The 27,007-nt window shown below is 33.9% G+C and overlaps 1 protein-coding gene across 1 annotated transcript in view; it reads left to right on the top strand.

Moving 5' to 3' along the window:
• Positions 1–27,007, top strand: part of SLF1 (SMC5-SMC6 complex localization factor 1) — a 65,792-nt gene that overhangs the window by 20,354 nt on the left and 18,431 nt on the right. Inside the window, exons 6-14 of the mRNA XM_082836434.1 lie at positions 984–1,127; positions 5,632–5,778; positions 6,637–6,777; positions 7,843–7,965; positions 9,621–9,674; positions 10,669–10,827; positions 11,727–11,890; positions 16,127–16,258; positions 16,884–17,049. Coding sequence (XP_082692560.1) covers positions 984–1,127; positions 5,632–5,778; positions 6,637–6,777; positions 7,843–7,965; positions 9,621–9,674; positions 10,669–10,827; positions 11,727–11,890; positions 16,127–16,258; positions 16,884–17,049 — 1,230 coding nt within the window. The remainder of the gene's footprint in view (positions 1–983; positions 1,128–5,631; positions 5,779–6,636; positions 6,778–7,842; positions 7,966–9,620; positions 9,675–10,668; positions 10,828–11,726; positions 11,891–16,126; positions 16,259–16,883; positions 17,050–27,007) is intronic.

Here is a 27,007-nt window from a genome sequence, read left to right as displayed (position 1 = left end):
TTCCAGGAATAAGACAGAAGAAAAGTCTTCATTTTTCATGGCTTTCAATTTCACTTTTCTGACTAACTGAAGAAATTTAATCAGCTACTCTCAGGGATTGTTGTCTGGTTGCAAGATTGCAAGCTGCTTAAAGGGCCCTCATATCCATATAGGAAGCCCAGTACAAGTGAAAGGGAACCAAAGATCACACCATAGGCCTTAACCACATTTCATCTATATCATGATTGTTCCCTAGGAGGACAATGATTCTCCACTCTCTTTGTGTAAAGATGGTGAATCTTTGAATACTCTTGCATAATAAGTACTTGAATTCATCTTTACTCTCAATTCTTTATCTTACTAAACTTCGAGAATTTTATGTATAAGTACATATGCAACTATATTTTAAATTATTATTGGTAGGTAGTTAAAAATTCAGTTTGGATTCCTTAACAAGAGAAATAAATGTGTTTGAGATAGAGTTAGGTGAAGATAATTGCTTACTAATGTTCAAGTAAAATAAGAGCTGTGAATTCAACTATTAGCCTATTTTCTTCTCTGTATGATAGACATGCAAATAAGAAGTCTTACTAGTAAAAAGCTGAAAAATAATCTGAGAAATAATCTATAATCAGAAAATGTTGAAGTAGATTGTAACTTTAACTTGGTAAGGGACTAGATAAAATAGTTTTGTTCATGATTATTCATGAAAAGGGCTGCTTGTTACTAGACCAACAGAGCATTAGCTTTCCTTGAGATACATTATTATTATTTTATTATTTGGGACCTTTGTTGTAATGATTTTTTTTTCCCTTCAAGGAACTTACTACTGTTTAATAACCTTTGATTTAGAAGAGTGCATTTTTTTTTAGAAGAGTGCATTCTTGTACCTACTTGTTTGACTACCAAAATATTTTGCAATTATAAAGTTGGATACCATAAAGAGTACATAATGTTGAAATCATACTTAATTGATTGCCTAAACCATTTTTACATACATACAGAAAGAAATTCAGAATGGTGAAGATTCCCAAACCAGTTCTGTTTGGAATAACCACAGCAATCAAGAAAAAAACAAAGATTTCAGGAAAGATATGGGATTTCTTGAAATGAAAGGTGCCTTAAAAGAGATCATGTGCAGAACCCAGGTAACACTTTATACCCCAAAAATATCTTACATTTCTGATTTTTCTGACAAAATTTGTGAGAGGCATTATTTGGTGGAAATAACAATGATTTTGGAATCACAGAGCTGGTATTTGAACCCAGCTCTGATTTACAGTCTAGAATTTGAACATATTGGGATATTGTCCATGTCTCTATTTTGAGGCTCTTATTGAAATAATATATATGTGCATATGGAAATTCACAGTTCCTAATACATAGTGTGTTCTCAACACATGGTAATTACTTAAAACAACTCGGTATGTTGAATGTAACGTGTGTCTTACAAAGGATTCATCAATATATGTATTCATATTCATGGTCTAAAGTCAAGTATTTTACTGCATATAGATCAAGTTTTTTTAAATGGCACAAGTGAATTCCAGTATGATTAAATATGGAAAACAAAAAAAACATGAAGGACTCTGAACTTAGAGCAATGAAAAGTACGTTAAGAAAGCATATTTGTGGCTCTCAACTAAAATTTTTCAGTTAGTAGGAGCAACCAAAAAAGACATTATTAGTTCTACCCTAGAAGACCTAATGTTCAGTTATGTTCAGTTTCATACTGTTTTTTATAAAAGAGACTCTCTAATTGGTTTACCAAATCATTAGCCTAGTAATTATTATTACTTAGTCTAAACTAAAATATTTTTAAATATGAGTAGAAAGAAATTAAAATTTTTTACTGCATCTGTCAAATTTTACAAAGAGAATTCTAGGAACAATTTGGAACTTCAACTGAGCAGTACCTTACAAAATCATATATGGAGACTGTAAATAAAACTTTCCAAGAGATTAAAATATTTTTGTGATTTTCTCTAGCTTTTTCAAAATACAGTTGATACTTATGTGACTTAGATGATTTCCTATGATTAACTATGTGTACATGATCTTAATTAGAGGCTTTTGAGTTCATATGTCTGTTGAAATATTCATTATAAGCCACAGTATAACATTTTTTACATAAAGGATGTAAAATAATGGAGTTATTAAATTAGTTTTATTTAACATGAAAAAATGGAGATTTTATGAAAGATAGGGTAATTATTAAAATACATCTGTAAACATCTTGAGTTTTAGAACTCAAGAGGTTGTATATAAAATGCTTCAATCAAAAAACAGAGTAGCTGAATGCATACAAAAACAAAACCCATATATATGCTGCCAAAAAGAGACTCACTTCAGATTTAATGACATACACAGATAAAGTGAGGGAATGGGAAAAGGTATTCCATGCAAATTGAAATCAAAAGAAAGCCAGTGTAGCAACAGTTACATTACACAAAATAGACTTTAAAGATTGTTATGAGACAAAGGAGGACATTATATAATGATCAAGGGATCAATCCAAGAAGAAGATATAACAATTGTAAATGTATATGCACCCAACATAGGACCACCTAAATACATAAAGCAAATATTAACAAACAAAAGGGAGAACTTGATAGTAATATCAATACAATAATAGTAGGGGACTTTAACACCCCACCTACATCAACAGAAAGATCATCCAGACAGAAAATCAATATGGAAACACTAGCTTTAAATAACACATTAAACCAAATGGACTTAATAGATATGTGTATATAGAGCATTTCGTCAAATATACCACAGCTGACCTCAAATATATACCACAGCTAACATCATATTCAGTGGGAAAAAGCTGAAAGCATTTCCTCTAAGATCAGGAACAAAACAAGGATGCCCACTCTCACTGCTTTTATTGAACACAGTATTGGAAGTCCTAACCATGGCAATCAGAGAAGAAAAAGAAAAGGAATCCACATTGAAAAGGAAGATGTAAAATTGTCACTGTTTGCAGATGACATGATACTATACATAGAATATCCTAAAGATGCCATCAACAAACTGCTAGAGCTCAGTAATGAATTCTGTAAAGTTGCAGAATAAAAAATTAATATACAGAAATCTGCATGTCTATGCACTAACAACAAACTATCAGAAAGAGAAATTAAGGAAACAATCCCATTTACCATTGCATCAAAAAGAATAAAATACCTGGGAGTAAACCTACCGAAGGAGGTAAAAATCCGATGCTCAGAAAACTATGAGACACTGATGAAAGAAATTGAAGCCAACACAAACAAATGGGAAGATATCCCATGTTCATGGGTTGGAAGAATTAATATTGTTAAAAATGACCATACTAACCAAGGAAATCTACAGATTCAGTGCCACCCTATCAAAATACCAAGGGCATTTTTCACAGAAATAAATAATTTTGAAATTTGAATGGAAACACAAAAGAGCCCGAATAGCCAAAACACTCTTGAGAAAGAAGAACAGAGCCAAAGGAATCATGCTCCCTGACTTTGGATGATACTACTTCTGACTATACTACAAAGCTACAGTAATCAAAACAGTATGGTACTGGCACAAAAATGGACACATAGATGATTAGAACAGAGTAGAGAGCCCAGAAGTAAGTCCACACAGTTATGCTCAATGAATCTACAACAAAGGAGACAAGAATATGGAATGGTGAAAAGACAGTCTCTTCAACAAGTGATGCTGGAAAGACTGGACAGTTAAATATGAAACAATGAGATTAGAACATTTCCTCACATTATGTCCAAAAATAAACTCAAAATATATGAAAGACTTAAATGTAAGCCCTGAAACCATAAAACTCCCAGAAGAGAATATAGGTATAACACTCTTTGACATAAATTGTCACAGTATTTTTTTTGAATCTGTATCTTAAAGCACAGGAAATAAAAGCAAAAATAAATAAATGATACCTGATTAGACTTAAAAGCCTTCACAAAGCAAAGTAAACCATCGACAAAATGAAAAGACAGCCTACTGAATGAGAGAAAATATTTGCTAATGATATGACCAATAAGGGGTTAATAGCCAAAATATATAAACAGGTCATACATCTCAACACCAAAAAAACAACCCAATTAAAAAATGGGCAGAAGACCTGAAAAGACATTTTTCTAAAGAAGGCATACAGATGGCCAGCAGGTATATGAAAAGCTGCTCAACATCGTTAATCATCAGAGAAATGCAAATTAAATACACAATGTGATATCACTTCACATCTGTCAGAATGACTATCATGAAAAAAACCAGAAATAACAAATATTGGTGAGGTTGTAGAGAAAACGGAACCCTCATACACTGTTTGTTGATGGGAGTATAAATTGGTGCACCCACTGTGGAAAATTGTATGGCAGTTTCTAAACAATAAAAAACGAAACTAAAAGTAGAACTACCATATGACCCAGCAATTTCATTCCAGGGTACATATCAGAAAAAAAGGAAAACACTCGTTTCAAAATATCCAAGCATACCAATGTTTATAGCAGCATTATTTACAATTACCATGGTTTGGAAGCAACCTAAGTGTCCATCAACAAATGAATGGATAAAGAAGATGGGAGATCTGTATAGACATCTAGTTATAGTGGAATACTACTCAGCCATAAAAAATGAAATTTTGCCATTTGCAACAACATGGGTGGACTTGGAGGTATACTAAGTGGAATAAGTCAAAAAGAGAAAGATAAATACAGTATGATATAATTTATATGTGGAATCTAAAAAATAAAACAAACTACTGAATATTACAGAATTAAAATGTACTTACAGATATGGAGAACAAACTAGTGGTTACCAGTGGGGAGAGGGAATAGCTGGGAGGGGGCAATATAGGGGTAGGGGACTAAGAGGTATAAACTATTAGGCATAAAATAAACTACAAGGATATATTGTACAACACAGGAAATATAGCCAGTATTTTATAATAACTATAAGTTGAGTATAACCTTGAAAAATTGTGAATCATTACATTGTATACCTGTAACTTATATAATATTGTACATCAACTATATCTAAATTTTAAAAAAAAGTAAAAAGAATACATCTGTAAACATCTTGAGTTCCTTTTAGAACTCAGGAGAATGTATATCAAATTCAGGTCACAATTTCTATTATTTTTAATTTCTTAGTGTAAAGAATAAACAATATGGTTTGCAATACTTCTTATCCATTTTAATATTATTATACCTATTTCCTATACAAAGATTTTCTGAGATGTTTCATTTGATATGCCTAATAATGGCAAGACTGTATTTGATGTAGAGCCTAAATTGTTTTCACAAACATTTGGAAAAATAAAAGAAAATAATGAAGATAACCAAATCTGTTTTGACTAATCATATGACAAATTTTGTAAAAGGCAGAGATTCCAGGAAAGAGTAAGTTAACAAAATGCCTAAATTAAATGTGTTTGTAAACACAGTATATACTTTAAGAACTAAAAATATTTATTTTTCTGTTTCATCTTAGTATAACTAAAATGTAATATAATTCATAATGCTCTTTACTGTATTTAATCTCATGTGTATGTTTCATAAAACCTACATTCCTGAGGGTTTTTTTGCTGTGACTTGCATTGGTTGTGTTGAGGCTATGGCTAATCCATAGTCTAACTAAAGTATTTTTATAAACATGCAGAAAGAAGTGAAAAATCATGATGAAGATGTTAATATTAGTTCTCTTTTAACTGAACATCACAGAAAAGAAAAATACAGAGATTCTAGTAAAGATTTGAAATTTGTTAAAATGAGAAATGCCTTAGGAAGGCACACATATGGAAATCAGGTAAGACCTTCCAAATTAAAAGTAATTTATTTATATTTTACACTCTTTTCTAATAATGCCAGTTATGAAGTTGTTTCTTCTGAATTATGTATATGTTATATGTGTTTATAAAGCATTTGTGTATAATTTTTGAAAGAGTACAAAAATGAGTGCTATGTATCTACCAGCTAGGTTAAGAAATAGAGCATTACCAGCTTTTTAAGATTCTGCTGTGTCATTTCCAAACTGCATCCCTTTTTCTTCCTCTTACCCATGATAGGTAACCTCTGTTTTGGAATTTGTTTTAATATTTTCTTGTTTTTCATTATAGTTTTACCACCTACATATGTATCCCTACCAATACATTGTTTAGTTTTGCCTGTTAATGAACTTTTCTAGTTTGTGGTATTTATAATCTTCTGTGACTTGCTTTTTTGCAGGTGTATATGTTTCATTGTTTCACAGTTATACCTTTTATCCATTTTACTATTGATAAATATTTTGGTGTCTTTTTACTGGTTTGTTTTTGATGGATTGATTGGTTTTTGTAACTGTGAGCATTTCTGCCATGAATAGTATGAACCTTTTCTTACATTACTTTTGGTGCACATGTTCAAGAGTTCCTCTAGCTTAGGATATATCCCTAAGAGAATTCTGGGTTATAAGGACTGTGCATGTTCAAGTCTACTAGATAATGAACAACTGTTTTCCAAAATATTTTACTAATGTATACCCACTCCAACAGTGAATGAGATTTTGTATTGTATATAACTTTTTTTTTAATGTGTCATAATTCAGACTCGTCTTGAATTTATATGGATTTTGTAACATACATCATTCATGTTTACATTTGTTTAATTGTGGTCTAAATATATTTAGAAGGGAATTAAGAAAAAGGATGAAGATATTCAAAGGAATTATACTTTGAGGAAAAAACACAAAAGAGAGAAAGAAAGAGATTCCAGGAAGGACAATGAACATGACAAAAGTACCTTAAGAAAGCACATTTATAGAGATCAGGTAAAACTTTGTAAGCTAAGCTGAAAGAAAACAAAGAACAATTTTAATTTCTTTTGGCTCTTCCCTAATATCACCTACACATATAATCTGATTTTTGTGATTGCGTGCTGTGTTAAATATAACTTGTACATCTTATGAAAAGAATCTTCTTGATTTGATCTGGTGTAATATTCATAATTAATGTTATAATTAGCTTTGGTTCACAATGAAAATATTTTTACATGTGTACAGAAAGAATTTGAGTTAATAATCAGGATATTCAAATATATTTCATTTTGCCTGACTAAAACAAAAAAGAAAAGAAAGGTTCTGACAAAAGAGGCTAAAATGCTTAAAATGAAAAATACACGTGTATGTAGTTTGGCTAATACATTCTAATCTAAATAATCTAAATTTTAGGGGTTGGTTTTTTTTTTTTTCTTTTTTTTTTTGCCGCGGTACGCGTGCCTCTCACCGCCGTGGCCTCTCCCGTTGCGGAACACAGGCTCCGGACGCGCAGGCTCAGCGGCCATGGCTCACGGGCCCAGCCGCTCCGCGGCATGTGGGATCCTCCCGGACCAGGGCACGAACCCGTGTCCCCTGCAACAGCAGGCGGACTCTCAACCATTGTGCCACCAGGGGAGCCCAATAGCTTGTCTTTTAAACAGGATTCTTCTTGTGTTAATTTTTCTAGAGTATAACTATTTTACAGTCTAGACAGCGTGTTTATATGTATTCAGAAGGATCTTCAGGAGAATGATAAAGGTAAATAATCATGTTTTGTGGGAACATGGCAACCAAAAAATAAAAAACAAAACAAGGGAGAGAGAGAGGTTCCAGGAAAGGTTTGGAACAGGTTAAAATAAAAAGTACTTAAGAAAGTGCACATGTAAATATCAGGTAAAACTTTGCAATTAAATTTTAATTTTTTTAATTTCAATCTGTAATCTTTATGTAATATAATTGTAAGGATCTTTGCTGTAGTTAACACTGCATGAATGTGTTCTTGTGTTGTCTATTGTGATACTTAGCATTTGTGTTGACACTCTTTAGTACATTGTGTAAAGTACTTTTTTGTGTATACAGAAAGAAATGAAGAATTCTGTTTTTGCTGATCATGCCAAAGAATCAAAAACCAAGGATATCAGGACAGATGTGGATATTGCTGACCTAAAAAATGCCTTAAGGAAACACATATACAGAGCTCAGGTAGAACTTGACGTACTAAAAATTTTGTATAGTTTTCTCTCATTCTGTAGTGTAACCAAGTATAATAATAATAATAATAATGAATCATTTTATTATTATGTTTAATATGTCTTAAAATAATTTTATTCATTAATTTTTGTTAATAGTAATTATTGTCTGTGGACATTTAGTAAATTGCTGAATTCTCTGCCATTTATACCTCAGTGATATCACGGATAAGTTATGTGTTTTATAAATGTGTTGCTTGTTAACCTGCTATTGGAGAATGAGGGCTAGAGGATCCCCATTTCTGTTGTCCTCGTTCAGCCTCAGTCTGAGAAAGGCTTTGAGGCTCCCTGGGTTTTGGGGAAGGGCTTTTTCAGTGTTCTTGCCCTGCCTCAAGTAATAGGGGATGATCTGGGATCACCATCTCTTCCTGCCTCTCTCTGGGGGTAAAGGATTTTTTTTCCTATTTCCTTATCCAGCAGGTTATGGGTTTGCATGTGTGCCCTGAGGGTAACCACATTTGCTACCCTTCCCACAGCAGCCGCTGTTCAAGCCTCAGCCTCCACCACTAGGGAGACTTTCTTTGGTCTCCCACCCTGTCTCTTTTCGTTTACATGAGCACCCAGTGAGGTCCGTGGAGAAAATCACGCCATTGAGTGCAAACTCCCCGCATTTTGTTGATTCCCAGGGGTTCCGTTTTCTCATGCTGGCCCACACTTGGCCTTTAGTAAGTGGTGAAAATTTTAAGCTGAAATCATACCCACTGTAGTGGAGTCCTCCTATTCCTGCTAAACTCTCTCAGATAAATCGGTGCTCATGTCCCATGTCCTTGGAGGCTCCTCTCTTTCTTCATATTCTCTGTTTAGTTTGTTGCACTAAGACCTCTGCTGTCCTAAGGGTTCAGGTGAAGTTATCATTTCGTAGATTTTCCATTTTTATTGTTCGTAATGTGGGAAGGCCTCTCTTTTCAGCTTTCTATATCCTAAGTGGAAGCCAAGCCTCTATCATTGTTTTAATTTGTATTTCTTCTGTTAGTAGCAAGTTTGAGCATATTTTATGCCTTCACTTGCCATTTGTGTATTTCTTCCTCTGCCAACTGCTTGTTGGTACTCTTTTCTCTATTTTTTCAGTAGGTTGTTTTATACCACTGCTTCTAGAACTCTTTATATAATCAGGATATTATCTCTTGTTATGTTTGCAAATATTTCTCCAGTATAATCTTTTAAACAAATACAAACTTACAGGTATTTTACAATAGAGGAAGATTTTACATGTGATTATATACAAAACATGACTAAATTTTTTCTCCTCTGGAGTTTTATACAAAAGTCCAGAGGAGCATTTTATAAATGCTCTCTCCATTTATATTTCTAATTATTAAAATACTGAGGACAATGGACCTATTCAGGTCTTCAAAGTAAATATGACTTTACCTTTTACATTATTTTAATTTAGAAGGGGAAAATAGAGACTGTTCATAGTCATGAGAGTGCCATTACCCTAAAATGATGGAGGTCCCTAGTTAAACATGAGAATCAGATCAATTATATCTATTAATGTCTTCCTGAATCTGATTTGTTAAGTTTGGCCAAGGTTTTATGCTTTGTAAGCTGAACTGTATTTTTTGACCTAAAAATGTTTAATTTTAATTAATGGTTTCTGTTTTGTAGGCTATAAGATATAGCTGCATTAGAATAGATAAACAACCAGCATACAATGTTGAGGTAAGAAATTTGGAGTAGGGTGCTGATGGGGGCAAAAAGCAGCTTTATGTTTTATTATTAGTTGTTTTGATATAAAGGTATGTGTTGTCAGCAAGACAAAGCTTCTTATCAAATTTGAAATGTAGTTTATCTAATCAGAAGTGAAAAAGAAAAAATATTCTATCAAAGCTCCAAAAAAATGCTATACAGTAATAAAAATTGATGAGGAATTAAAAACTTACCTTGTGCTCATCACAGGTGAGTTATGTATCCCTATTCATACATTTCATAGGTTTCATAATTACTACTTCTAGATTAAATTTTCAGTGTAATACTTATGAGTATATTATTTTCTTTATATCATTATTCATTCCTTTAAAATTGATTGTTTTAGTCCATGAGTCTTTCAGAGTATTCTTGATTCTCAACTAGGTCAAATGAGTCACTTTTATTGTTAAAAATATTTTGACCAAGGGGGCTGTATTTTGTGGAACTCTTAAGAGTTATATTAATGTGCATGTTCAGAGTAATTTTATGATACTGTAGCAGTTGTCACTTTTTGCAAATATTGATTCTGCTTGATGACATTTTAATATATGTAGCATATCTTAATAGGCATAGTTTGCTTATAAGTTTAAAAGAACACCAAAAAATAATTTTGCATCTAAATTAAAACTATGTGTGGTTGTACCTCCAACTGAAGTCTCATTATCAGCCAGACTTTGCAAATGCCTTTTAAAGTTTTCCTTTAGAGGTAGTGTTTCCTCTTACTATTCAAGGTGACAGAGAATAATAAATAAAACAATAATGTATATGTTTTGCAGTGCAATTTTATTGTTGTAAGACACATTCATACAAATCATTTTTTTGGAACCACATAACAACATAGTGAAGTAGTGAGGGCAGGGATTGTTCATTTTACAGATGAGGAAATTCAGGCTCCTTGCTAGTACAAAATTTCATCTCAGAATTTTCCCCTTCTTTTCTTTGAGTCATAGAATCTTTCCTTTCTTAGGTTAAAAATGCTGAATTTCCCAGAGGTGTATTAAATTTAATTGAAAGCCTCATAGAAGGACAGTTTTTTAAAGAAGCAATTGAGGAACTTTCCTCTTTGCAGTCACATTATGTCCCTCCTGTTTGCCTTCTTCACGCTCTTCTAGAGAACATTCTACAGGTAAGAGCAGTCTTACGGGTTTTAGAGTCTTTCAAAGAATGTTAAACTATGAACACTTTCTCAGTTTTTGTAAGTTTATAGTTTATTTTCTCTCTTCATTATTTCTTTTCCTCATTTTAATAATAAATGCAGTACCTATTTATTACCATTTCTTTTTTTTTTAAAAAAAGAAAAATTCTTTTTCTTTTTAAAAGAAAAATTTTAAAATTTCTTTTTAAAAAAAAAAAATTCTTTTTTTTTTTTAAACTCTATGCTAGGTATTACTCTGAGTGTTTTAACTTAATATTTTCTCAGAATTTTTTTCTGTGGCAGTAAAGTATCTAATGTAAAAATCAAATTGTAAGGATCTAGAATGTCATTTAGTAAATTACTCATTTAGTACACTGGCAATGATTTTTATTCATAGTATATGTAGACACTGAACTTACTCCTTGTTCCTATTGTGAAAATCAATAGGAACAGCTTTTCAAAGGTAGATTTCTAGTCATATTCTTCATCTAGGTGACAATTTGAAGAAACAACAGGTTTAAGCTATGTCAGACTAATGTTGGTGATAAGTCAGAATGTTACATGTAAAGTTTCTTCAGTTCATTTCAGGTCACATTTGGGAACTCTTTTAATCACACTATAATCATGAGAAGTAAAATGGACATATGATATAGATTAGTCCCAATAGCTAGGATTATCTAATATGTAGGTACATATTTAGAGTGTGCCTCTCTCTCAGTTGCAGTATTTAATTAGCTAAACATCATGCTTCCATCTGTTCTACTTTGTCCAAACACATATTTTTGCCAAGAAAGTTAGGTCTGGGTTATTATAGTTTTAAACTAAATTAGCTGGTAAAACTGTACTTTTAGCTATTGTGTTTTATTTGTTTGTTTATTTTTAAATAATAGGATAACATAGATACGTTTTCTGGTCGATACTTTCATATATTGTCAGCTCTTCTTCACCTTCACCCTCCTTGGAAGTCCCCAGCCATGTCAAGATATTACTTAGAATTGTTTCAGTGTCCAACTTGTATGAAAGGGGCATGGTCTCTAATAGAAGTGCTTATCAGGTAAGGAATTTCACATGTGAGGATGTTAAATTTCATATAGTTAGTGTTCTGCTATGTATTTTTTAGATACTGATAAAAGAAGTACATTTCTTTTTAGAAAAATTTTTTGTGTGTGTGTAATGTCTGTGTGTTGTATTTATTGCAAAGGCCAAGTCTAAGTTGGTCATGTTTGTCAATCATTTTATTTTTAAAAAATGTTTAATAAGTATATGAAATGGCTCACAGGAATGCCAAATCATTTATTTTTATTTTATTTTTTAACAAAATAAGTTTGCATATTTTAAAAATTAAGAAAATGAATTTATTGGATATGAATATCATAAAATTTTGGTTATCAACAGTATAAACATTTGTAACTGTATACAATATCTGTTTTAGTGTTTCTGTTATATTTTTTCAGCTAGAAATTTGAATTTTGAAACTGAACTTAATGTTTCCTAAATATGTCATCTCTTTCATGCCTCTGCACATGCTGTCATCTGCCTAGATCCTTCCTTTGTCTTCCATATGTTAATCTCTTCAGAAATCCCTCCTATTTCTGCTTCTTTCTCTCAAACAGAAGTAATCATTTTTCTATGTCTTCTCTGATAGCTCTCTGTATCTGATAGCCTTCCTTTGTCTGGGAAGTACTTTATTTTTATCCAAATGTTCAGTTTTAGGGTGGTCCATAGTAGTAAGAGAAAGGATACTTGACTAGCCAGGCAAAAGCTAGATCTTTGGTTACCTCTTTGAGATCATAGGGATTTACCTTTATTGGTTGTGTTGTATTTGAAGGAGGCTAATCAGCTAGCTACATGCATTTACTTATTCTTTCAAAAAATGTTATTGAGTAGTTACTGGGAGCCAGGCATTGTGCTATGTTTCACGGGTAAAAAGATAAAATAACAGTTCCCACACTTTTGAAGGTGTAAACACAATTCTAACACAGTACTGTTCCAGCATAGGTGTAGGATGTGAGCATATATGGTTTACATATTTGCCATTCTTCCTAATTTACAAATCTGTTTCTTCCTTCGCAGTCATCACGTTTATTTAAAAAGCCTTCATTGCTTCTTATGTAAACTGTTGCAATATCCACTTTATTGATCTTGATCCTACTTTTTCCCTTTATCTTCCAAAGTCCACCAGTATGCTTTCCAAAGTGGTCTTTTCATTTCCCAGATAAAAGTCCTTCAACACACACATCATCTGTAGGAAACATTTTAAATTCCTTAGCAAAACATGTAAGACCCTTCATGATTTAGCCCTATGTATGTCTCCATTCTTCATCATTTTCCCAGGCATGCCCAATGACTGAACTATTTTCATTTCTTATCCCTTTGCTCTTATGTTTTATCTGTCTATATAAACCTCCATTCTTGCCACCCTATAAATACCTGGCCTCTCCTAATTATCCTTTAAAATGCAAGTCAAATGTCACTTCCTATCTCTTGCCCTTTCCTTTGAGTAAAGTTTTTCACTTAAATCAGCCTCTGACTTTTTTTTTAGTTTATTGTGGTAACATTGGTTTGTAATATATTTGTTGCATGTGTACAACATTATATTTCTATTTCTGTATACCTACAGTGTGCTCATCAGCAAAAATTGAGTTTCCATTTGTCACCATACAGTTGATCCCCTTCTCTCCACCCACCCCCCTACCCCTTCCCCTCTGGTAACCACTACTCTATTCATATCTGTGTTTGTTTTGGTTTGGTCTGGTTTGCTCAATTATTTTGTCCATTTGTTTGTTTTTTATATACCACATGAGTGAAATCGTAGGGTATATGTCTTTCTCAGTCTGACTTGTTTCACTTAACATAATACTCTCAAGATCTATCCATGTTGTCACAAATGGCAAGATTTTTTTCTTTCTTATGTCTGAATAGTATTCTTGTGTGTGTGTGTGTGTGTGTGTGTGTGTGTGTGTGTGTATGTATGTATCACATTGTGATTTATTCATCTGTTGATGGGCACTTAAGATTGTTTCCATATTTTGGATAGTGTAAATAATGCTGCAATAAACAGAAGAGTACATATATCTTTTCAAATTAGTGTTTTCATATTCTTGGATAAATGCCCAGAAGTGGGATAGCTGGATCTTATGGTAGTCCTGCTCTTAATTTTTTGAGGGATCTCCATACTGTTTTCCATAGTGGCTACACCAGTTTACATTCCCACCAACAGTGTATGCAGCCTCTGACTTTCAGAAGAGTAGATGCTCAGTGTTAAACATCTCCCTCCTCAGTGCTTATAATGTCTGGAACATAATAAGTGCCTTATAAATTCTTGAATGAATTAATTGATGCTACAGGAAATGGAATTCAGGCAGCTTAAAAGTAGACTTTTTAATAAACAGATACCCAGGTTTAATTACAAAATAATTGGGTCTGTTGGGAGTCTCGGGGAAGGTTCCCAGGAAAGTGGTAGGAATACAGATGAGCTGGGTGATACTCGTCTACTTCTGAGTGTATTTTTGTTTTTTGTTTGTTTGTTTGTTTTTGTTTGTTTTTGCGGTACACGGGCCCCTCACTGTTGTGGCCTCTCCCGTTGCGGAGCACAGGCTCTGGATGCGCAGGCCCAGCAGCCATGGCTCACGGGCCCAGCCGCTCCACGGCATGTGGGATCCTCCCAGACCGGGGCACGAACCCGTGTCCCCTGCATCGGCAGGTGGACCCTCAACCACTGAGCCACTGGGGAAGCCCCGTATTTTTGTTTTTATAAATTTATTTATTTATTTTTTGGCTGCAGTGGGTCTTCGTTGCTGCACACATGCTTTTTCTCTTGTTGCAGCGAGCGGGGGCTTCTCTTGTTGCAGAGCACAGGCTCTAGGCACACGGGTTTCAGGAGTTGTGGCACATGAGCTCAGCAGTTCTGGCTCGTGGGCTTTAGAGTGCTGGCTCACTAGTTGTGGCACACGGGCTTAGTTGCTCTGCGGCATGTGGAATCTTCCCGGACTTGCGTGGGCAGGCGGATTCTTAACCACTGCACCACCAAGGAAGTCCCTGAGTGTATTTTTGAAATATTTCATAATGTGTGTTTTTAGAAAAAGAGAAAAGATACTATGGTATCCATCTCTGGCAGTTTTCAGATAGACTGAATAACTATATGGTCAAGGAGGATCTTTTAGAACAGATTTGAGTATTAAATGGATTGTTACATTTAATAGCTGTTAAGGGCCCTCCTAATCTGCGAGTGTGGTATTCAAAATAGATGGGGAAGATGGAGACAGAGGTACAGAGTTATAAGTACATTGTTGGTATAATTGATAATGAAGTTGGAAGAAAATTGTAATAAATGTTGTTGCCTGGACTATCTCTCTTAGTCCTGGAGTTCTGAGTAATTTTATGTTCTCTTTTAAAAAATACTATAGGGCTTCCCTGGTGGCGCAGTGGTTGAGAGTCCGCCTGCCGATGCAGGGGACATGGGTTCGTGCCCCGGTCCGGGAAGATCCCACCTGCCGCATAGCGGCTAGGCCTGTGAGCCATGGCCGCTGAGCCTGCGTGTCCGGAGCCTGTGCTCCGCAACGGGAGAGACCACGGCAGTGAGAGGCCTGCATACCGCAAAAAAACAAATAAACAAATACTATAGAACTGTGCTGTCCAACCCCATAGCCACTAGCCACACGTGACTATATTTAAATTTAATTAAGATTAAATAATTAAAAATTCAACACCTCAGTTTTGCACAAGCCACATTTCAGGTGTTCAGTAGAACATATCCATCATCATGGAAAGTTCTGTTGGATAGGACTGCTGCAGAAGATGGAAAGAAAATAAATCCTGAATTTTTAAAACTTCAAAAAAAATAGCTCTAAGTGACCTTCATTTTACTAAATAATGAAAAATGAAATAATTTTGAGTAAGAGGAGGATTATAGAGAGTATTATAAATTGAAAGTGTAACTGGTCATCTGAATCAAAAGGGTTTGATGAAATTCATAGTTTTTTTCTTTTTCAGTGAAATAAAGATTACAAGGGGAGAGTACCAGATGGTTGTTAACCATTAACAATCATTGAAAAATAGAGAAATTAGATCTCTATTATTAGAAAATTAACTGTCATGGGGTATTTGACAGGGTTTAATTTTTAAAGGAAGAAAATATATTATTAATAAAATTTTGTTGAATTTGCTTTATATTTTGTTAGAGCAAGCTTTATTAAAATTCCAATGATTTTCTGAAGAAAGAAATACTTTGCTCACAAATTACTCAATGAGTTGTTGCATGTTATATGATTGTTGGGTTCATGTTTTCCAGGTCTTGCCTTTTCAGTGAAAGTTTTTGTCATCAAATTTCAGAAAATATTATTGGCTCTAAGTTGCTCCACCTGACACTGCTCAAATTTTTCTTTAATTTAGTTAAAAGTGAAGTCCGACATCTGAGTCAAAAGTAAGTTTTAATCACCAAAAAACATTTTTTCTATATATTGTCTTATGTACCATTTTTCTAATTATTTATCTACATATTTCTAAAAAAAACACCTTGTTTTCTAGTTTCAAGTATATAGATTTATTTTAAAAACATATGTCTAGATTCAGTCTTTCAGTAGCTGTAAAGGTTTGTATGCTTTTTTCATGTTTCCTTACTTCACATTTTTATTTTTCACTAACTTACACATTTGGATAGGTAAGACTGTTTTTATTTTTCAGAATTTGTATATTTTTGAATTCTTTAGTAATTGAATGCTTAAGTAAAAAACTATACTAGGTTTAATACTGAATCTATAATATCTGTAAGTTCTGCCTATGTTCTAAACCCTGCAGTTGCATTAGTGTGTACTTGTTGATGATTATGTTGAAATGAAGCCATTTAAAAAATTTTGTTTATTATAACTAGATATTATAATCCTTATATATTAATAGACTTCTATATTCAGAAATTGCTAGAATTTTTTTGTTTTATGACAAAATATTATGCCTAATAACCATAATGATCAAATTAGCAGATATTATGCCTAATAACTGTAGTGGTCAAATTGGCATAAAGATATACTTTTCATTCATATTTTTATTAGGTTGTATGACTGGTCAGATTCTCAGAGTCTGAAAATAACAGGAAAGGCAGTTCTTCTTGAAATCTTTTGGTCAGGAAGCGAGACATCTGGGCTTTTAACCAAACCAATAAATATGCTTTTGGAGTGGACTATATATTCTCACAAGGAAAAATGCAAGTCTAGTGATGTAAGTAGGATTAATTTACAAATGAATATTGGCCTGTGGAAAAAAGTACTTCTTTGAAGTATGTGTCTTTTTTCTTCCCTTTATTCTTTGAATTACTTGAGACAAATTAACATCCACCCAAATACATCGTTTTCTACTTCGTTTATCTAATTTTAAGGTAAAGATTCTTGGAGGCTGGTTTTGTCATCTCACACTTGGCTGTAGTGCTACATCCACATTTGGACAGTTACTTGACCATTACTGTTAAGAAATCTATAGTTACTTATCACTCTAGATTTTTTTATTTTTGTACATTTCAATTTTTAAGGAACTTGTGATTATAAAAATTGAGTGAATCCATACCAACTTTTTGGTACTACTAATAAAAAGTTCTACTTGTTTTTTAAAACACCTTTCTGGATGTTAAGAGTTATTTCCTGAACCATTTCTTCATAAGTAGGTTTTGCTTGTTGTTAGAAAATCAGCATGCAGTGATTTTAGTATATTATCTATATGAAGGGAAACTGGGAAAATTAAATGCAGAAAATATGTAAAGTGCATAGCAACATACTGCCCCACATTTTAGGTGCATAATAAGTGTTAGTCACCTTTCCTTTCAAAATGAGCTTTTGGGGACTTTATTACTTACATTTTTATATCATTAATTTCTGCTCATTTTTTAAAATTCCTTTCTTTTTCTCTTCTATCTTGAATATTTGAATCTTTTTTCTATTTAGTCTTTATTTCTAATATGTACACTTAATATAAATTGCCTTTTGAGTGGAACTTGAGATTCATTCTGCAAGTTTTGATACTTTAATCTCGGATGCTCTTATTGTTTTTTTCAAAGTGTTTTTTATTGTCAATTACAAATTCCCCTTTGATCCAAGAAATATTTTAAAAGAGTGTTTTAAAACTTCTAAATGGATGGCTTTTAGTTGTCAGATTTTGTTTGTCTGTGCTTTTGTTATTAATATCTAATAGTAAATTATAGTTAAAAAATGAGCCCTATATGAATTCCGCTTTCTGAAATAAACTCAACTTTTCTTTTTGACCTCATATAAGATTAGAGGCCAAAATGTGTTTTCTCTGTTATTCTACATTTTTCTCTATCACCTATTAGGTCAAGCTTAAATGTTTTAATCAACTCCTCTGACTCTACCTTGGGAATTTATTCTTTTTTTTTTTTAACAGTGTCTGCTTTATATACAGTGATGCCTTCTTGTTATTCATGACTGATGTATCATCATAATTGCTAGCTAGGTAATATTTTCTTTGGGGATAGAAAACATAGTAGATGGAGTGGAGACCTCTGGTGTTAAATAGCCATGAAGTCCCTTCTAGCTTAAGGAAAATTCTTACATAGTTTCTCTTCTAATTTATTTCCTCTGATCCTTTTTCGCTCCTCTACTTTTTAAGTTCCAAATGAACTTATGTCACACCTCCTCTTTGTATCCTCTGTGTGTTTTACCCTCTCATCTATATTTTCCATTTTTTTCTGTACTCGGAGCATTCTAGATAGTGTTTTCATCCAATTTCTAGTTCACTAGTCTCTTTTCAGCTGTATCTAATATGATAAACATGGCTATTGCATTTTTTATTTTTTGTATTTTTCCCAGTTTTAGACTTTTTCCTTCCAAATTACTATGATATATTTTTATGGTTTCTGGTTCCCTACGAAGTTTTCAAGGTTTTCTTTTGTCTTTGAACATGGCGATAATAGTTATTTTACAGTCTACATCTGATTATTCCATATTTGACATTTTTGTGAGTCAGTTTGTATTTGTTGTTTCTGCTGTTTCCTTCTTTCATGTCTTTTATATTCTCTTGCAAGCTAGTTATGTTTGACTGTGTGCCGTAAATTGCATTTGAAAAATTATTTGTAGAAATAGTTTGTGGCAAAGACACAGAATATCTCCCTCTAGCGAAAATTTTTGTTGTGTGGTTCAAGGGTTCCTGGATAGGCAAAGTAAAGTACAGGGCCACAGATACATGTTGTTTTGCTTCTGATTCATGCTTGCTTTGAGACTGAAGCCCTGCAGGGTGTCAGCGTATTGGGCATTAGGCCTTGGGCTATGACTTTTATACTCCTTTTTCCCCTAGGCTCCAAACTGTGTATCAGCTCTTTCTCTGGGGTCAGCAAATGTCCTTAGGGCAAAGTCAGCTAGCTTTGAATGCCTCACTTGGTTTTTACCTTCTCCTAGATCTTGGCTGAGCAATTCCTCTTAACTTTACTGAAGATATTTTACATATTTTATTCAACATTTTAAGTTTTCTTCTATAAGATGGTTTATCTGAATTACCTAGGCCTCCATTATTAGAAACAGAACCCCTTACTGATTTTTAAAAATTCTATTTAGGGAGTGTGTGAGGCATTCTTTAAAGAAAACATTCTTTTCAGGGCTTTTTTTTTTTTTTTTTTAATTGGCATTAAAAAGGGAGGATTGTTTCTGGGTATAACTAGATGTCTAAGCTAAAACTGATAAAATCCTGATTATCATCTGCCTTTTTTCTACTGTTTAGACAATAGAATCATTAAGGATAGAAAATATTTCCTTGTTAAGGAGCATTTCTTTTTTATCCATTTGATTATATAAATGAAATTGCTCTTTTATAATTGAAAACAATAATAAAACGGATGTTTTCACAGTTTTACTAAATCACCAAAGGACTGCCACAGATAAGAATCTACTTAGGGAATACTAATGTAAATAGTAACAAATTCATACATATTTAACTTGAAGATTTTTGTTCAGATTTATAAATAAATGTAACATATTTTTGAAGCAATGTACCATAAATTGTACCATCAGTTGTAATACAAGAACTGGTTTTAAACTTTGCAAATTAATATTTTATTTAACATTTGAATTGCTTAAATTCATATAAACTGTTTTTTTATTGTGGTACTTTATGTGTTAGAATTCATTATTGTACTTAATTAAATCTTTTTGGCAGTTTCCAATTTCAAGAATTCCATGCATATTCCCAGACATCATTTTCTGTACTGTAAAGCATTTGTATCTCGATTTGCTTAGTTGAAGCATTCAATTTAAGTCATTAGCTAAACAGAAGTCCTCAGTTTATGCTAATATTGTTTTGTCATAATGTCAATCAGAATGTATTGCAGAGTGACACAGTGGCAATGAATTTCATTGTCATAATCTGAGAAAGCTTTGGGCTTTCCTTGGCAAAGAGCAGAGGTGGGATGTGTCAAGGTTATGGAGGAGGTACACATTTTACTAAGCTTGGTGGTTAGTTCTGCTTTTCTTTGTGGATGTCCTTAAATACTATTTAACCATAACCCTACAATTATTGGTAGAAATGGAAGCTAGTTTCTGTTGAAAGATAAGGAAATTGAGGCTAAAGAATATAAGTAACTTATTCAAGGTATCACAGCTTCTTAGGGCAAAACCTTGACTAGTGGCCAAGTCTCCACTGCAACATACTTTCTCTTACTTCACATGTCACTGTTTAAAATAGGAAGAGGCACAGTATGTACATTATGTTTGCATCTTTCTGCCAGAGGTACTAGAGGAGCAGTTTGTCATCTATTGCTGTGGGATATTGTGGAAAGCCCTAACCTGAGAGTCAGAGGCCAAGAATCAAGTTTGTTCTACATTATATACTGGTCAATTTTTGGAAGATTGCCAAGTTTGTAAACTGAAGATTACTAGTCCTGGTAGATAATAGAGATATTGACAGAATGTCTTCTAATAGCCTTTCCCTATTAGAAGGGAGATCTAAGGTAAATATATGTCATATGTGCAAATCATATCTATCTTTCATTTCTTTGTTAATACTTAGGGTATTTATGTTCTGTTCTTTCAGCTTTAGCAAACATTTTGGTATTCCAAGAAAGCTTTTCTCTTTTGATGGTTTTTTTTTGCCATTTTCCCACTAATCCACTTCCAAAGCATATATATCCATGGTGCTAGAAATAGTAGCATTGTTACGTTACAGTGAGTACAGTCCATAGCACAGTGTCTTGTTCCTATGGTTATAGTGAGTGTCATAGTTAAGAAAGTAGTGTAAAAGGATCCAAGAACCTGATTTGAAAGTATCTTTTTATATAAAAATTTTCTATGATGTATATGTGGTATGTGGTAGGTATGTTTAGCCAATGACACACAGGTAGAATAACTTTGGCAAATTTTTTCTTACCATGGTAAAGGAACTACAGTCTTTCCTTGCAGGTACTGTAAGACATACCTATCTCTAACTGCTTAATAACAATAATTTCAAAGTGAATTGAATAGTAAGCAATATATATATATATATTTTTTTATTGTCTATAGCTACTTTTCTCACTTGTTTGCTTCCTTTTAACAAATTTTCGGAATGCTCACCAAATGCCAATTATTGTAAGGCCCTGGGGATACTACGGTATCCCAGATGTAAATCCATGGCTTCCTGAAATTCCTGATCTAGTGGAGGATAAACACAAGTCTACAGGAAACTATAATATACTGTGACAAATTATGTTATGGGAGCCAAGTCCTGGTGGGGTTTTGAACAAACCCCCATATGGGCTTGTTTCTGCTACCCAGCAAATATCTCTCTGATCCTTCACCCATTTGGAGTCAGCATACACGTGGAAAATGCAAAATCATTTCATTATTAGCTAAAACCAATTTACAAGGTAAAATTGCTGTTCTAATAACACATTCCACAGCCAATCATCAAATATATTTAGACTTTCTGCTTCTTAGGATGGTCTGCTCATCAGCTCTCTTCCAATATAGATGGTATGAGATTGCCCACACTCCAAAGGCTTTTTTTTTTTTCCCCAAGAGATATATTTTATTTTTTTTTTTCATTTTAACATCTTTATTGCAGTATAATTGCTTTACAATGGTATGTTAGTTTCAGCTTCACAACAAAATGAATCAGTTATATATATACATATGTTCCCATATCTCTTCCTGCTTGCATCTCCCTCCCACCCACCCTCCCTATCCCACCCCTCCAGGCGGTCACAAAGCGCGAGCTGATCTCCCTGTGCTATGCGGCTGCTTCTCACTAGCTATCTACCTTACGTTTGGTAGTGTATATATGTCCATGCCTCTTTCTCGCTTTGTCACCGTTTACCCTTCCCCCTCGCCATAGCCTCAAGTCCATTCTCTAGTAAGTCTGTGTCTTTGTTCCTGTTTCACCCCTAGGTTTTTCATGACATTTTTTTTTCTTAAATTCCATATATATGTGTTAGCATACGGTATTTGTCTCTCTCTTTCTGACTTACTTCACTCTGTATGACAGACTCTAGGTCTATCCACCTCATTACAAATAGCTCAATTTCGTTTCTTTTTATGGCTGAGTAATATTCCATTGTATATATGTGCCACATCTTCTTTATCCATTCATCCGATGATGGACACTTAGGTTGTTTCCATCTCTGGGCTATTGTAAATAGAGCTGCAATGAACATTTTGGTACATGACTCTTTTTGAATTACGGTTTTGTCAGGGTATATGCCCAGTAGTGGGATTGCTGGGTCATATGGTAGTTCTATTTGTAGTTTTTTAAGGAACCTCCATACTGTTCTCCACAGTGGCTATATCAATTTACATTCCCACCAACAGTGTAAGAGGGTTCCCTTTTCTCCACACCCTATCTAGCATTTATTGTTTCTAGATTTTTTGATGATGGCCATTCTGACTGGTGTGAGATGATATCTCATTGTAGTTTTGATTTGCATTTCTCTAATGATTAGTGATGTTGAGCATTCTTTCATGTGTTTGTTGCCACTCTGTATATCTTCTTTGGAGAAATGTCTATTTAGGTCTTCTGCCTATTTTTGGATTGGGTTGTTTGTTTTTTTGTTATTAAGCTGCATGAGCTGCTTATAAATTTTGGAGATTAATCCTTTGTCAGTTGCTTCATTTGCAAATATTTTCTCCCATTCTGAGGCTCGTCTTTTGGTCTTCGTTATGGTTTGTGCAAAAGCTTTTAAGTTTCATTAGGTCCCATTTGTTTACTTTTGTTTTTATTTCCATTTCTCTAGGAGGTGGGTCAAAAAGGACCTTGCTGTGATTTATGTCATAGAGTGTCCTGCCTATGTTTTCCTCTAAGAGTTTGATAGTTTCTGGCCTTACATTTAGGTCTTTAATCCATTTTGAGCTTATTTTTGTGTATGGTGTTAGGGCGTGATCTAATCTCATACTTTTACATGTACCTGTCCAGTTTTCCCAGCACCACTTATTGAATAGGCTGTCCTTTCTCCACTGTACATTCCTGCCTCCTTTGTCAAAGATAATGTGACCATATGTGCGTGAGTTTATCTCTGGGCTTTCTATCCTGTTCCATTGATCTATCTTTCTGTTTTTGTGCCAGTACCATACTGTCTTGATTACTGTAGCTTTGTAGTATAATCTGAAGTCAGGGAGACTGATTCCTCCAGCTCCGTTTTTCGTTCTCAAGATTGCTTTTGCTATTCGGGGTCTTTTGTGTTTCCATACAAATTGGGAAATTATCTCTTCTACTTCTGTGAAAAATGCCAGTGGTAGTTTGATAGGGATTGCATTGAATCTGTAGATTGCTTTTGGTAGTAGAGTCATTTTCACAATGTTGATTCTTCCAATCCAAGAACATGGTATATCTCTCCATCTATTTGTATCATCTTTAATTTCTTTCATCAGTGTCTTATAATTTTCTGCATACAGGTCTTTTGTCTCCTTAGGTAGGTTTATTCATAGGTATTTTATTCTTTTTGTTGCAATGGTAAATGGGAGTGTTTTCTTGATTTCACTTGCAGATTTTTCATCCTTAGTGTATAGGAATGCCAGAGATTTCTGTGCATTAATTTTGTATCCTGCTACTTTACCAAATTCATTGATTAGTTCTAGTAGTTTTCTGGTAGCATCTTTAGGATTCTCTATGTATAGTATCATGTCATCTGCAAACAGTGACAGCTTTACTTCTTCTTTTCCGATTTGGATTCCTTTTATTTCCTTTTCTTCTCTGATTGCTGTGGCTAAAACTTCCAAAAGTATGTTGAATAAGAGTGGTGAGAGTGGGCAACCTTGTCTTGTTCCTGATCTTAGTGGAAATGCTTTCAGTTTTTCACCATTGAGGACGATGTTGGCTGTGGGTTTGTCATATATGGCCTTTATTATGTTGAGGAAAGTTCCCTCTATGCCAACTTTCTGCAAGGTTTTTATCATAAATGGGTGTTGAATTTTGTCAAAAGCTTTCTCTGCGTCTGTTGAGATGATCATATGGTTTTTCTCCTTCAATTTGTTAATATGGTGTATCACGTTGATTGATTTGCGTATATTGAAGAATCCTTGCATTCCTGGAATAAACCCCACTTGATCATGGTGTATGATCCGTTTAATGTGCTGTTGGATTCTGTTTGCTAGTATTTTGTTGAGGATTTTTGCATCTATGTTCATCAGTGATATTGGCCTGTAGTTTTCTTTCTTTGTGGCATCCTTGTCTGGTTTAGGTATCAGGGTGATGGTGGCCTCGTAGAATGAGTTTGGGAGTGTTCCTCCCTCTGCTGTATTTTGGAAGAGTCTGAGAAGGGTAGGTGATAGCTCTTCTCTAAATGTTTGATAGAATTCGCCTGTGAAGCCATCTGGTCCTGGGCTTTTGCTTGTTGGAAGATTTTTAATCACAGTGTCAATTTCAGTGCTTGTGATTGGTCTGTTCATATTTTCTTTTTCTTCCTGTTCAGTCTTGGCAGGTTGTGCCTTTCTAAGAATTTGTCCATTTCTTCCAGGTTGTCCATTTTATTGGCATAGAGTTGCTTGTAGTAATCTCTCATGATCTTTTGTATTTCTGCAGTGTCAGTTGTTACTTCTCCTTTTTCATTTCTAATTCTATTGATTTGAGTCTTTTCCCTTTTTTTCTTGATGAGTCTGGCTAATGGTTTATCAATTTTGTTTATCCTTTCAAAGAACCAGCTTTTAGTTTTACTGATCTTTGCTATCGTTTCCTTCATTTCTTTTTCATTTATTTCTGATCTGATTTTTATGATTTCTCTCCTTCTGCTAACTTTGGGGTTTTTTTGTTCTTCTTTCTCTAATTGCTTTAGGTGCAAGGTTAGGTTGTTTATTTGAGATGTTTCCTGTTTCTTAAGGTAGGATTGTATTGCTATAAACTTCCCTCTTAGAACTGCTTTTGCTGCATCCCATAGATTTTGAGTCGTCGTGTCTCCATTGTCATTTGTTTCTAGGTATTTTTTGATTTCCTCTTTGATTTCTTCAGTGATCACTTCGTTATTAAGTAGTGTATTGTTTAGCCTCCATGTGTTTGTATTTTTTACAGATCTTTTCCTGTAATTGATATCGAGTCTCATAGCGTTGTGGTTGGAAAAGATAATTGATACAATTTCAATTTTCTTAAGTTTACCAAGGCTTGATTTGTGACCCAAGATATGATCTATCCTGGAGAATGTTCCATGAGAACTTGAGAAAAATGTGTATTCTGTTGTTTTTGTATGGAATGTCCTATAAATATCAATTAAGTCCATCTCGTTTAATGTATCATTTAAAGCTTGTGTTTCCTTATTTATTTTCATTTTGGATGATCTGTCCATTGGTGAAAGTGGGGTGTTAAAGTCCCCTACTATGAATGTGTTACTCTCTATTTCCCCTTTTATGGCTGTCAGTATTTGCCTTATGTATTGAGGTGCTCCAATGTTGGGTGCATAAATATTTACAATTGTTATATCTTCTTCTTGGATCGATTCCTTGATCATTATGTAGTGTCCTTCTTTGTCTCCTCTAATAGTCTTTGTTTTAAAGTCTATTTTGTCTGATATGAGAATTGCTACTCCAGCTTTCTTTTGGTTTACATTTGCATGAAATACCTTTTTCCATCCCCTTACTTTCAGTCTGTATGTGTCTCTAGGTCTGAAGTGGGTCTCTTGTAGACAGCAAATATATGCATCTTGTTTTTGTATCCATTCAGCCAATCTGTGTCTTTTGGTGGGAGCATTTAGTCCATTTACATTTAAGGTAATTATCGATATGTGTGTTCCCATTCCCATTTTCTTAATTGTTTTGGGTTCGTTATTGTAGGTCTTTTCCTTCTTTTGTGTTTCTTGCCTAGAGAAGTTCCTTTAGCAGTTGTTGTAGAGCTGGTTTGGTGGTGCTGAACTCTCTCAGCTTTTGCTTGTCTGTAAAGGTTTTAATTTCTCCATCAAATCTGAATGAGATCCTTGCTGGGTAGAGTAGTCTTGGCTGCATGTTTTTCTCCTTCAACACTTTCAATATGTCCTGCCACTCCCTTCTGGCTTGCAGAGTTTCTGCTGAGAGATCAGCTGTTAACCTTATGGGTATTCCCTTGTGTGTTATTTGTTGTTTTTCCCTTGCTGATTTTAATATGTTTTCTTTGTATTTAATTTTTGGTAGTTTGATTAATATGTGTCTTGGCATGTTTCTCCTTGTATTTATCCTGTATGGGACTCTCTGTGCTTCCTGGACTTGATTAACTATTTCCTTTCCCATATTAGGGAAGTTTTCAACTATAATCTCTTCAAATATTTTCTCAGTCCCTTTCTTTTTCTCTCCTTCTTCTGGAACCCCTATAATTCGAATGTTGGTGCGTTTAATGTTGTCCCAGAGGTCTCTGAGACTGTCCTCAGTTCTTTTCATTCTTTTTTCTTTATTCTGCTCTGCAGTAGTTATTTCCACTATTTTATCTTCCAGGTCACTTATCCAATCTTCTGCCTCAGTTATTCTGCTATTGATCCCATCTAGAGTACTTTTAATTTCATTTATTGTGTTGTTCATCATTGTTTGTTTCATCTTTTGTTCTTCTAGGTCCTTGTTAACTGATTCTTGCATTTTGTCTATTCTATTTCCAAGATTTTGGATCATCTTTACTATCATTATTCTGAATTCTTTTTCAGGTAGACTGCCTATTTCCTCTTCATTTGTTAGGTCTGGGTTTTTATCTTGCTCCTTCATCTGCTGTGTGTTTTTCTGTCTTTTCATTTTGCTTATCTTACTGTGTTTGGGGTCTCCTTTTT

Source organism: Leucopleurus acutus (genome assembly GCF_964270905.1).
Source record: "Leucopleurus acutus genome assembly, chromosome: 3".
Lineage (NCBI taxonomy): Eukaryota > Metazoa > Chordata > Mammalia > Artiodactyla > Delphinidae > Leucopleurus > Leucopleurus acutus.
The sequence above is the reverse complement of the archived record's forward strand: the minus strand, read 5'-3'. Positions and strand labels throughout refer to the sequence as shown.